Genomic DNA, 11439 nt, shown 5'->3' with positions numbered 1-11439 from the left:
CCAGTCCATACTGGGCCACCAAACTGGGGTCTGATGCCAGCCCCTTCTGGTGCCCAGTGTCAGCCTGTACTGGTGTCCACACTGGCACCCAGTGTCACCCCACGCCCGTGCCCAGTGCCAGCCTCAAGCTGATTTGTGATGCCAGCCCCTACTGACGGACAGTTCTTGCCCATGCTGGTGCCTGGCATGCCCAGTATCAGCCTGTGCTGGTGCCCAGTGCCAGCCCAGAGTGGTGGCAGCTCCGACCCACGCTGGTGACCCATGCTAGCCCACACTGGTACCAGTGCCAGCCCAAACTGCTGCCCAGGGCCAGCCCACACTGGTACCAGTGCCACCCAAACTGGGGACTATTGCCAGTCCATTGCCAGCCCGTACTGGTGCCCAGTTTCAGCCCGTACTGGTGCCCAGTTTCAGCCCATACTGGTGCTCAGTGCCACCCGTGTGTTAATGTCCAGTGCCACCCCATACTGGTGACCCGTGTTGGCCCACACTGGTGACCAGTTCCAGCCCATCCCAGTGCCCGGTTCCAGCCCATCCCATTGCCAGTTCCAGTCCATCCCAGTGCCATTCCAGTCCATCCCAGTGCCAGTTCCAGCCCATCCCAGTGCCCAGTTCCTGTCCATCCCAGTGCCCAGTTCCAGCGCCCAGTTCCAGTCCATCCCAGTGCCCAGTTCCAGTCCATCCCAGTGCCAGTTCCAGCCCATCCCAGTGCCCAGTTCCAGCCCATCCCAGTGCCATTCCAGCCCATCCCAGTGCCATTCCAGCCCATCCCAGTGCCCGGTTCCAGCTCTTCCCAGTGCCAGCTCCAGTCCATCCCAGTGCCAGTTCCAGTGCCAGTTCCAGGCCCAGTTCCAGTCCATCCCAGTGCCAGTTCCAGTCCATCCCAGTGCCAGTTCCAGGCCCAGTCCCAGTCCATCCCAGTGCCAGTTCCAGTCCATCCCAGTGCCAGTTCCAGGCCCAGTTCCAGCCCATCCCAGTGCCATTCCAGTGCCAGTTCCAGTCCATCCCAGTGCCAGTTCCAGTGCCAGTTCCAGGCCCAGTTCCAGTCCATCCCAGTGCCAGTTCCAGGCCCAGTTCCAGTCCATCCCAGTGCCATTCCAGCCCATCCCAGTGCCCAGTTCCAGCCCATCCCAGTGCCCGGTTCCAGTCCATCCCAGTGCCAGTTCCAGTCCATCCCAGTGCCCAGTTCCAGTCCATCCCAGTGCCAGTTCCAGCCCATCCCAGCACCCAGTTCCAGTCCATCCCAGTGCCATTCCAGCCCATCCCAGTGCCCAGTTCCAGCCCATCCCAGTGCCCAGTTCCAGCCCATCCCAGTGCCATTCCAGCCCATCCCAGTGCCCAGTTCCAGTCCATCCCAGTGCCATTCCAGCCCATCCCAGTGCCCAGTTCCAGCCCATCCCAGTGCCCAGTCCCAGTCCATCCCAGTGCCTGGTTCCAGCCCATCCCAGTGCCCAATTCCAGCCCATCCCAGTGCCATTTCAGCCCATCCCAGTGCCCAATTCCAGCCCATCCCAGTGCCATTTCAGCCCATCCCGGTGTCCCCCTGTCCCCCTCCCCGCCCAGTGCTCGGCTCAGTGGCGCCGCCGCGTGGGCACCGAGGGGAGGGGAAGATGTTGATAGAAATTTATTGCCTTATAATTTATATAAATGAATAATAATTATCATCATTATTATCATTATAACTATTATGTTAACAAATTGTTATAATTTGTATTAAGTATACATTTTATACTTACACATTTTATGCTTATTTTAAAATTTTATAGTTAATATATATATTATGTAATAATTTAAAATATTTTAAATTTAATAATTAGTATATTATATACGTATATTTATATTATAATATAAAATTTCCTCTATCAATAGAATTGCATTGCATAATATTTTAGTATTTTATATTATAGAAATTTTATCTGTGTATTTACACACCTTCTATACTTCATATTTATCATACATTTAATTTCTATTTAATAGCCATTTATAGTTCTTGTTCTTATATTTTATATTTTTTATGTTTTATATTTATTATGTGTGTTTTATTTCTATATTTTTATTTGTGTGTGTATATACACACATACATACACAGAGTACAGGGACAGCCCTGTCCCTCTGACCAGGGTGTTGACAACCCTTTATGCCAACAAGTTGCTTTAAAAAATAAAAAAATAAAATAAAATCAAAATCCTTATATAATTTATGCACTAAAGTGGGAAACGGTGCTGGAGGAAGCCTGGGCAGCAGCTCCTGGATGAAAAAAACATCCCAGGGAGCTTGGAATTATCCCTGTCCCCACCTCAGGGAGCAACCCCAGCTCTGCTTTCCCTGCCCGGGTGGATTTTCCCTTTCCCTGCCCCTTTCCAGCCTCTCTGAGGATGTGCTGCTGGGTGCTGCACTCCAGCTCCGATCCCCGGGCACGTCTGGAAATGTCAGCGGGATCTTGGAGCACCTCTTAACCTTCAGCGTGGCAGGGCCTGGGCCAGGGAAAGGCAGGAGGGGGGATGCTCTCCATGCTCGGGGAGGAGAGGGAGACAAATCGATTCTTGCTGCTAAATTTAGCCTCAAATATCAAGATTAAAAATAAACTTGCTGGAAACTTGGTGGTTTGAGGGTTTGTTCTAAAGGTTTGTGCTGCCAGCTCACTCCCTGCTCCGCTGTCCCAACGTCGCTGAGGTGCTGGAAGGACCTCCAGAAGATGCTGAAATAGGGGAGGAAAATCTTATTAATTATCTGAAAAATTGAGAGAGACTCCACCTGGAGAGCCCTTTGCCTTTGTAAGACCCCCACCACAGTGGAGATGCCCTAAATAACCCCCAAACCTTTTTAACCTCTTTGGGATTGTAGACAGGGAGGATTTTTGGCAAAACCACTTCATCTGCTCACACCACAGAGCCCAAATTTGTGCTGATTCTTGATGCTTCATTTCCAAGGCAATGAAACCTGACATAGACACTGTATAGGGAGAAAAATGTGAGAAAAATTCCCTTTGCACATCCTTTATTAAAGACCTGTCTGGGTCCCCTCCCTCCCCATTTGCCCCAGGACTGAGGGGTTTGTGGCCAGTGAAAGCTGACAAGATTTCACAGCAGTTTTTTGGTGCTGTCTCCCTTCACTCTCTGTACATCTCTCAGGCTTGCAGCCACCCCAGCAGAATCAGCAGCCTGTACCCAACTGCTTTGAAATTAACTTAAACTAAGCAGATAAAGCACTCCAGTAATTTTATTGCAATTTGGCTCTGCGAACGTTGAAGAGCATCCCAAAGGCAGCTCTTGCTGGAGGGTGTCAGTGTGTGCTCCTCCAGCAGCTGACCACAGTGTGCCACTTTCCTTTGGCTCCTCCACCCTCTGGGCCCCCCAGGACCCCTCAAGGATTTTTTTTTCCAGGATTTTTTTTACCTCTGAATTTTTGCAGCATCCCCACTGTTGCTCCTCTCTGAACATCACAAGCTGCTGGAGCTGCTGGAGGTCACATCTGGGTGTTGCCTACCTTGGGTCAAAATCTTTGGAAGGAAAACCCACTTGGCCCTAAAGGAGAAGTTTTAAAATGTAGGATTTTACTCAAAGCCCTCAGCTTAGCTGTGGCTGCAGCTGCTCACACCAAGTCCCTGCTGGATTCTTTTCCACCAGATCCTTGCTCCAGGTCCAGCTGGCTGCAGAGATGATGGGAAAGTCTCCTGAAAACTCCTTGCAGAAGAGATTGTTCCTGTTGGGGGGATGGATGAAGAAACCAGATACCAAAGAAGCTTTGAGTCAAAGGAGAAGAGGATCCTGAAGCTCTGATGGATGGAATGGCTGCTGTTGGAATTTCTGGGTGCTGGAGAGGGATGCAGCAGTGCCTGTGGGCAAACAGCTCTTCCTGCCTAAGCTCAGCCTGGCTAAGCTGCCTGCTTTAGCCCAAATTCCAGGAAAACCATGTGGGAACCAAATGTCCCCAGCATTTGGGGAACAGTGGGAACAGTAGGAAGGAGGGATTTGGACGCTCAGGTTTGCAGTGCACAGGAGATGGAGTTTTGTCCTCCTGAGAGATGGAAGCAAAGATGAAATGAGATGTACAATCCTGGGAGAGGGGAGGAAACCCTGGCAGGTCCCATCTTCTGGAAGGTGATTGTGAATGTTACAAATTCCCTTCAAAATTTTGGCAGGACTCAAACCCCTCCTCCTATTTTTAACCATTATTTCAGCACCTTTCTCTCTGAGACTCTTTCTCTGTTTTTCCAAACCTTTCCTCTTATTGGAGCAGTCAGCCAGACTCTGCCTGATGCATTCCTACCCCAGAAACCCATGGAGACCCTTCCCCAAATTCCCTCTGGGACAAGCACCTAACCTGTGGCTCCACCTCACACTACAGAAAAACCAGCAGAAGGGACAGAGGTCTCTTTTTTATTTTTCCTGTGGACAATATAATAACAATAAAAAAATTCTAATTGGTACCCATAGCACAGAAGCAGCAGCCTTGATCATCAGTCTTGTGGCTTAATGAAACACAGCAGCAATTCCCAGTTCTGTCCCCAGTGATCCCCAGCAAACAGCTCTGGTTGGTTTCCACGGGAGCAGCCAAGGCCCCCGGAGACATCTGACATGGAAAGCTTAAAGAAAACTCACATGTCTTTTATAAATGTTCACTTTGGGCTGTAACAAACTGGGCTTGTGGCTGAACAGCTCCAAAGCTTCTGCTCCAAACCTGGGGCACAGATTCCCTGTGGAAGGGCTCACACCATGCTTATCTTTCCCAGGATCCTCCTAAGCTCCAGCTCGGGGTTCTGAAGTGGTGTGGGGATGGGGAGGAGGGAGCTGCTGCTGAGGAGCTCAGGAAACATCTGAGCTTTGCTCATTCCTCAAGGAGCAGAGCAGGCACCCAGGATCCAGCAGGGAGCAGAGCCTGGTGCTGGAGTCAGTGACCCACGGATGGACAGATGGACAGGAAGGCAAGAGGAGCTGCAGTGCGAGCCCCAAAGGTTGGTGAGCACCCACAAGAGGCTCCTGGAAGAGAAGGAACATTCCCAGCCTTTGGGTTCCTCTTAATTCTGCACTGGGCAAAGAGAAAAAACCACAGGAGGTTTTCCCATGTTTCGAGGAGAAAAGGAAACAGTTTCTACCACACAAGGCACCACAAGGCTCTTCCCTTCCTCACCCTGGTGACAGTGCCACAGCCAGACCCCCACCCTGGGCACCTACACCAACCTTTGCTCCCAAAATCCCCCCTGGGAATGAGGCAGGACAGTGCTTCTCCTTAGGGGTGAGCAGGGAAGGATGGAGAGCCCATCGCAACAGGGCTGCTGCAGAGGTGAAAAGGGTTGGTTCAAAGAAAAATCTCACTCCCAGACCAAAAGGAAAGGTTTCAGTATATTTTAATAGTAAAATGATTCTTATTTTTTTCAAGCAATGTCCCACCTGGATGAGTCTCAGCAGGAATTTTGCTTCCCGGTCCTGCTGTACCGGGGCAAAGCCTCCGAGGTCGTGGCTGTACCTGTGCAGAACAGTCCCCAAAAACTCACAGCGTGCTGCCAACACCACCAAAACCTCCCAGGCAACCACCACCACGGCACAGGACTCTGCTCAGGCTCTCGGGAGAAGAGCAGGAGTTAAAAATTAGCTTTTAGTAACAGTCTGGGTTACGATTTGGAGCAGGCTATGGAAGAGGGGAGAGGCCAAGGTTTTATTCAGTAAAAAGGTAGCAGAACACCTTACAGTGACTGACGGGCAGGGAGGGGTGAGGTCAGAGCACAGCCCTCGCTGGGGTGGGTTTGGGACGGGGAGGACGACGGGGTGACTGTAGGGGAAGCAGCTTCAGACTCGAACTCTGGCTCCAACAGAATGGATTCAGAAAAATATTGCATGAAAAGCCTCAGGATTTTCGTTCTTTCATAGATGTATATTTACCAGTTTTCACAAAGACTGCAGGAATACGATTATAAACAATAAATTAGGACTTCATGTTGCTATCATTTGGCATAACACAATCAGGCAATTTTTCCTTTTTTTAAATATAAGGCAACACAAGCCAACACATAATTTAATCCGTCTTTAGTCAAATTGCTTAACTTTGCTCAGGAGTTACCACTAAAAACGGGTTATAGTACACTTAAAAGAATTTAAATAATGACATGATATAAGTGTACTAACTTACGCAAGGAGTCAGAAATGTACTCTGCTAAGCTTTGAAACCTAAATATTTGTTACAGCCCAGGACTACACATTCTAAATTAAAAAAATACAAATAAATGTTTTCTAATTTTCCCATTTACGAAAAACTTTTAAGAATCTCTAGCCAACTATGACGTCACTTCAAAACTTTTTTTTTAATTTTTTTTTTTTTAAATTTTGTATGATGTCTTTAAGATTTTTTTTTTAAACCATGCTCATTAAGGAAAGTTCAAGGAGCAAATACTTAAGGCTTTGTTTTTCCAAGGGCTGTGAGGGAGGCCAGTGGATGGCAGAGGCCAGTGGGTTCACCCATACACAATGCTACTCAAACCCACACTACCAGGCGACATTCATACAGAAATATTACACTTAAAAGTTACAGTGTAGAGCAATATTTTTTAGCCAGTGTACATAGAAAGAATCAATGCATTTATTTTTTTAAACTTTTTCTTCTTCTTCTTTTTTTTTCTTTTTTTTTTTTTTAATTTCCAAACTTGATTGTGATCATTATGTTCAAGTATTAGTCTCGTTAACAGAGATGAGGAATTTTCTACTTACAATAAATCGGCTGTTAGAAAGGAAAGGGATGTTTTGGTACACAGAGGAGAACAAGATGCTGAGGTTACCCAGTAGTTAGTGTCCTACAGTCACTGACTCAACTGGCTGCTGGAAGTGACGTGGGGAAGGAACAGAAGGAGTTAGGCACCGAGACCCTGGGAAAAAGGGATGTTATAAATAGCTTCACTAATTCCCAGGGAGAAGAATTGTTCCATTAAATCCGCTGGGGTGTTTTGATGGAGAGGAAGAGGGGACTGTCAATCCCACAGTGGCTTTTGAGAGGAGCTTTGATTCAGACCAACAGCCTCCCACCCCACAGCGAGACCGCGCGCGCTGCGCCGGGCTGGGCTGAGCGGCATCTCCTCACCCTGACAGTAATTCCAGCTTCCACAGAAGTGGCTGAACCCTTTTTGGAGTTGTCAGTGGGTCTGGATTCCCTTCACATGAGGCTGGCCAGACTCCTAGCAGCAAGGGATTCAGACAACGTGAGCTTTGAGGCTGGTGGAAGGGCAGTGGGGAGGGGGAACACGAAGAAAGGCAGCTCCCCGTGGCTGCCTCCATCCCAAACCCGCTGTTCCCCTCCTCATACCCTGTCCAGAAAACAGAAAGCGTCAGAAAAATCTGCCAGAGACTTTTGACTTTGGACAAAATCTAAATTATAAACGTGGGCAAGAAACAGCTGAAAAGCTTCTCCCTCTATTAAAGCCTAAATACATACCCCTAGCAGGCTCTTTTCAAACGTAGGCTCTTTTTCAATTACACAGGCCTCTAGACAGTGCAAATGGTCAATGTTTAATGCATTAATGAAATGGGCTTTTGAGTTGAAAACAAGCCCTACTCCCTGACAAAATTCTGTTGCTCTTAATCTTGTGAGGAAATTGAGATGGAAATGGAAGCAGCTACACTACCTCGCTCTCGCCGGAGCACAGATGCGGCTGCAAAACCCTGCAGCAACCCAACCTCAGGCCAGCGAGGAGCTGCTCAGCAGAAGGCAAAAAAAAGCTGTACAAAGGGGGACTCTGCAGTGAGGAAACAGCTGTGGCGTGAAGTAGTGTAATGAAATTCTTTGACACAAAAGGCATGTTAAATATTTGATGCATAAAGGAGAGAGATAACATGTAAGCAAAGCTCTTTAGATATACAGTATGTCTTCTTCCAATGGGTACTATAATGATCACACAAGTTTGCAAGTTAAAAACGCCTTGCTTATTAATTAAAATTAAGACTAAAACCTATAATTTTTTTTTTTTTTGTCTGTGAAAGTGACTGCAGCCTATCTATACCCTGGGTGTTGAATATGAAGATTTCGACTATCGGTTGGTTCAGGTGCTCGGTTCATGGGAGGCCGATGGACTTTTCCCAGCACCATGCTCTGGTCTCGGAAGCAGGACTGCTGGAAGTCCCCACTTAGGTAATCCATGGTCTGCATCACATTATTCTGGCTGGATGGGCCAGCTCCAGCTCTGTAATGAGTTCCTCCTGCACAATCCAGCGTCGCTCCTGCTGGCTGTCCCCCATGGAAAGGCATGGTGAGGTCCTGGGACCCAGAGCTGTCACTGTTGGGCGTGGGCAGGATGTTATTCCAGAGGGGCTGGAAATAGTGCCCATTGGTATATGGCAAAGGTCCCTGCAACCCGTTCACAGGCGGAGAAGGCGTAGGCTTCTCGATGGGGGGCTTCAAGCTGAAGGACTGGCCCATGCACAGTTCTTGAGGGTAGTTGGAAGTTTTGCCAGGGAAACTCTGCCCTGCGATCTCTCTCTGAGGGTGCTTCCCTGCGAGTCCAGCAGGCCCAGCAGCATCCCCACACATTTGCTGCAGATGTGCAAGCTGGTGCTGGTTCCACGCAACCGATTTGATTTCGTTCTGGTAGGCGGGTGGCACCCTGTTAATATTGACCATGGGCACATTAACAGAGGCAGGAGGAATAGCAGCAGCAGCATGGTCGACAGGGTTTACTACACAGGAAGGCATGGGTGTAGGGACATTGTGAGTAGATACCCTGGTACTTGCATTGATAAGCAGGTTGCGACTTATAGGGCTGGGGTTTGCAATCTGTCCCTCACACACTGAGGTAGTGCTAATGCCAGCTCTGGCCTGGCAGAACTGGTTAATCTGGTGCACAATGCTGCTCAGGTCCGGTGGCTGGTTCTGCTGCAGGGTGGCAGCCATAGAGAGGGGAATGGTTGAGGTAGACACGGTCACATTCGGCGGCGCGTCTGCATCCGGCATCTTTCTGCCTCCATGTAAACCCGGCTGCAGCAGCGGGTTCTGGGGGTGCTGCAGGGTCTGGTGTGCCATGGGCTGCGGGTGCTGCAAGCCCTGCGGCTGCTGCATGTTCTGCGGGTGCGGCAGCGCCTGCGGGATCCCCTGAGGGTGCGGTAAGCTGGGTGGCTGTGGAATACCCTGAGGGTGCTGCGGGATGCTCTGGGGGTGCGGCAAAGTCTGTGCATGCTGGAGAGCCTGCTGGCGAGCGAGCGCCTGGGGGTGGGATAAAGTGCTTGGTGCAACGTAGGGCGTGGAGGGGGGGTTCATCATCGCCTCCGGCAGCAGGCGCGCGCGCGTCCCGTCAAAGTCCTTGATGATTCCTTTCGCTGGGGATTTGACTATGGCCAGCAGGCCCGTTTTTGTGGTGGCCTGAGATGGGTAGGGGCTGTACCTCTGGCCCGAAGTATCGAGTCCGTTCACAGTACGGCGAATGTGTTTCCTCTGGGGAACCTTGACGCTGTTCGGAAAGATTTTTATAGTCAGTGGATTGTTGGCGACCTTCTTAGCATAAGCATCCAATTCTGCTGGGGTAGGATACTGTGCAGATCTCATTTTCTGTGTAGTGTCCCCTGCGGAGAAAGGAAATTGGTCAGTTCTGGTAAGCAAGGGATCAAGCCCAGGGCAAGACAGTCACACAACAAGGGTAGAAAATCTCCAAGGATTCAAGAGGCAAGGAAACTTCATCCTGCCAGACCAGCGGGTCACGGAGCAGAAAGCAGATTCCCTTTATTACCTGGTGACCAATGCAAGCCCCAGTTCAGCTTAAGGCAAGACCTGCCCAGGGGAGCAAAACAAAACCGTGTTCTCATCAGAGTATGTTTGCAGTTGGACAAAAACAGGTGATGTGTTATAAACATCAGATTGTCTCCAGCTGAAATATTCCTCACAGCTTGCAGTGGTGGGCTGGATTTTATTCTCTTAATTTCACCTGCCTCTCCATTGCTCTTCAAACCATTCTCAGTATTTTCACCATGGAATTCCAAATCAGAAAGATATGAACTAAACATGAAGCCCCTGCAATCCTGAGGTGGGAACCATTCTATGGTGGGCTGACCCTGGCTGGGCACCAGGTGCCCTCAAAGCTGCTCTGTCACTCTCTTCCACTCTCTTCCTCAGCTGGGCATGGAAGAAAAAACACAGGGTCAGAATAAGGAAGGAGAGGTAGCACTCACCAACTACGGTCATGGGCAAAACAGATTTGGGGAAATTACTTTAATTTATTACCAATCCAATCAGAGTAGGGTAAGGAGAAATAAAAACCTCTTCCTTCCACCCCTCCCTTCTTCTCAAGTTCAACTTCACTCCTCACCCCTGACTTTCTCCACCTCCACAGCACAGGGAGATGGACACAGATGCCTCACCATGGGCTGCATGGGAATCTCTGCTCTGGTGCCTCCTCCTTCTCCCCTCCTTCTGCAGTGCCCTGGGGGTCTGTGCAGAGCTGTTCCTCTCACACATTCTCACTCCTCTCTCCAGCTGCAGCTGTGCAGGTTTTTTCCCCCTTCCCCCTGTGTGTGTCCATCCTGGAGCCAGCTGGAATTGGCTCCATCAGACATGGGGGAAGTTTCTGAGCAGCTCCTGCATCCCCCCACTACCAAACCCTCGCCCTGCAATCCCTATGCACATCAAAGCTTCAGCTCAAGCCTCCATTTACACCCCACTCCTTTCCTAGGTGCTGACATCTGAAAGCACTGAGTGTCTTTCTGTGCATTAGGAAGCTCTTGTCAGCCCAAACTCAGCAAATGGAAGGAGGCTGATTATTTTATGGCCTGCAATTATTTCTTCGGCTGACTTTTCAAGGTGGCACCTTGCTAAGGACAACATCCCCACATCACATGGCAAAATGATGTGATTACCTCACAGGATTAAAAACATGCTACTCCCCAGACAGAGACAAAAGCCTTCTGGAGACAGAGGTGTGGTTTCACTTCCTCTGATTTACCAGATACCTACCTGGCTCACAAGCTCCAATTGCTTCTGCAAAGAACTTCAGAAATCTAGGGAAATGCATGTGTGTCTCTTGCCATAATCACATTCCAAGCAGAGAGTTGGGCTGTTTCCCACCACAGCTCTGCTGCCTAACTCCTATGGGACTCCTGCTGATTTTATAATCTTCAAATAATGGCTTGCAGCTTGACAATCCAATTTAGCTTTTGCTTGATTTCCCCCCATCTCACCTTGCAAACAGTTCACTGGAAAAAAAGATCCCTCAATTTTCCTAAAATTTTCAGTATCCCTGTGCTATTTGCTGTGCTGAGAGGACAGGGAATGTGGCAGCCACCCAAGAATACCCCAGCCCCATATCTGGCCCTCTGACCCAAGGAAATTTAATGCTCCAGCAAAGAGCTTTCTGCTCTCAGGCAAACAGCCCTTCCTCTTGAAAATCCACCTCTGATTCTTTCAAGCAAATTGCCTCAAAAGATGAGTACCAGCCACTTCTCTCTTTGCATCCTGCAGCTTCCTGTTGTCACA

The 11439-nt window shown here is 49.2% G+C and overlaps 1 protein-coding gene across 7 annotated transcripts in view; it reads right to left on the bottom strand.

Moving 5' to 3' along the window:
* Positions 1–5330: 5330 nt before the first annotated feature.
* Positions 5331–11439, bottom strand: part of FAM222B (family with sequence similarity 222 member B) — a 36196-nt gene continuing 30087 nt past the window's right edge. For all 7 annotated transcript variants that reach the window (XM_064394370.1, XM_064394363.1, XM_064394365.1 and 4 more), the window contains one exon: positions 5331–9536. In XM_064394370.1, coding sequence (XP_064250440.1) covers positions 7975–9519 — 1545 coding nt within the window. In that variant the 5' untranslated portion in view covers positions 9520–9536 and the 3' untranslated portion in view covers positions 5331–7974. The remainder of the gene's footprint in view (positions 9537–11439) is intronic.

This window comes from Passer domesticus, chromosome 19, assembly GCF_036417665.1.
Source record: "Passer domesticus isolate bPasDom1 chromosome 19, bPasDom1.hap1, whole genome shotgun sequence".
Classification (NCBI taxonomy): domain Eukaryota; kingdom Metazoa; phylum Chordata; class Aves; order Passeriformes; family Passeridae; genus Passer; species Passer domesticus.
The sequence above is the reverse complement of the archived record's forward strand: the minus strand, read 5'-3'. Positions and strand labels throughout refer to the sequence as shown.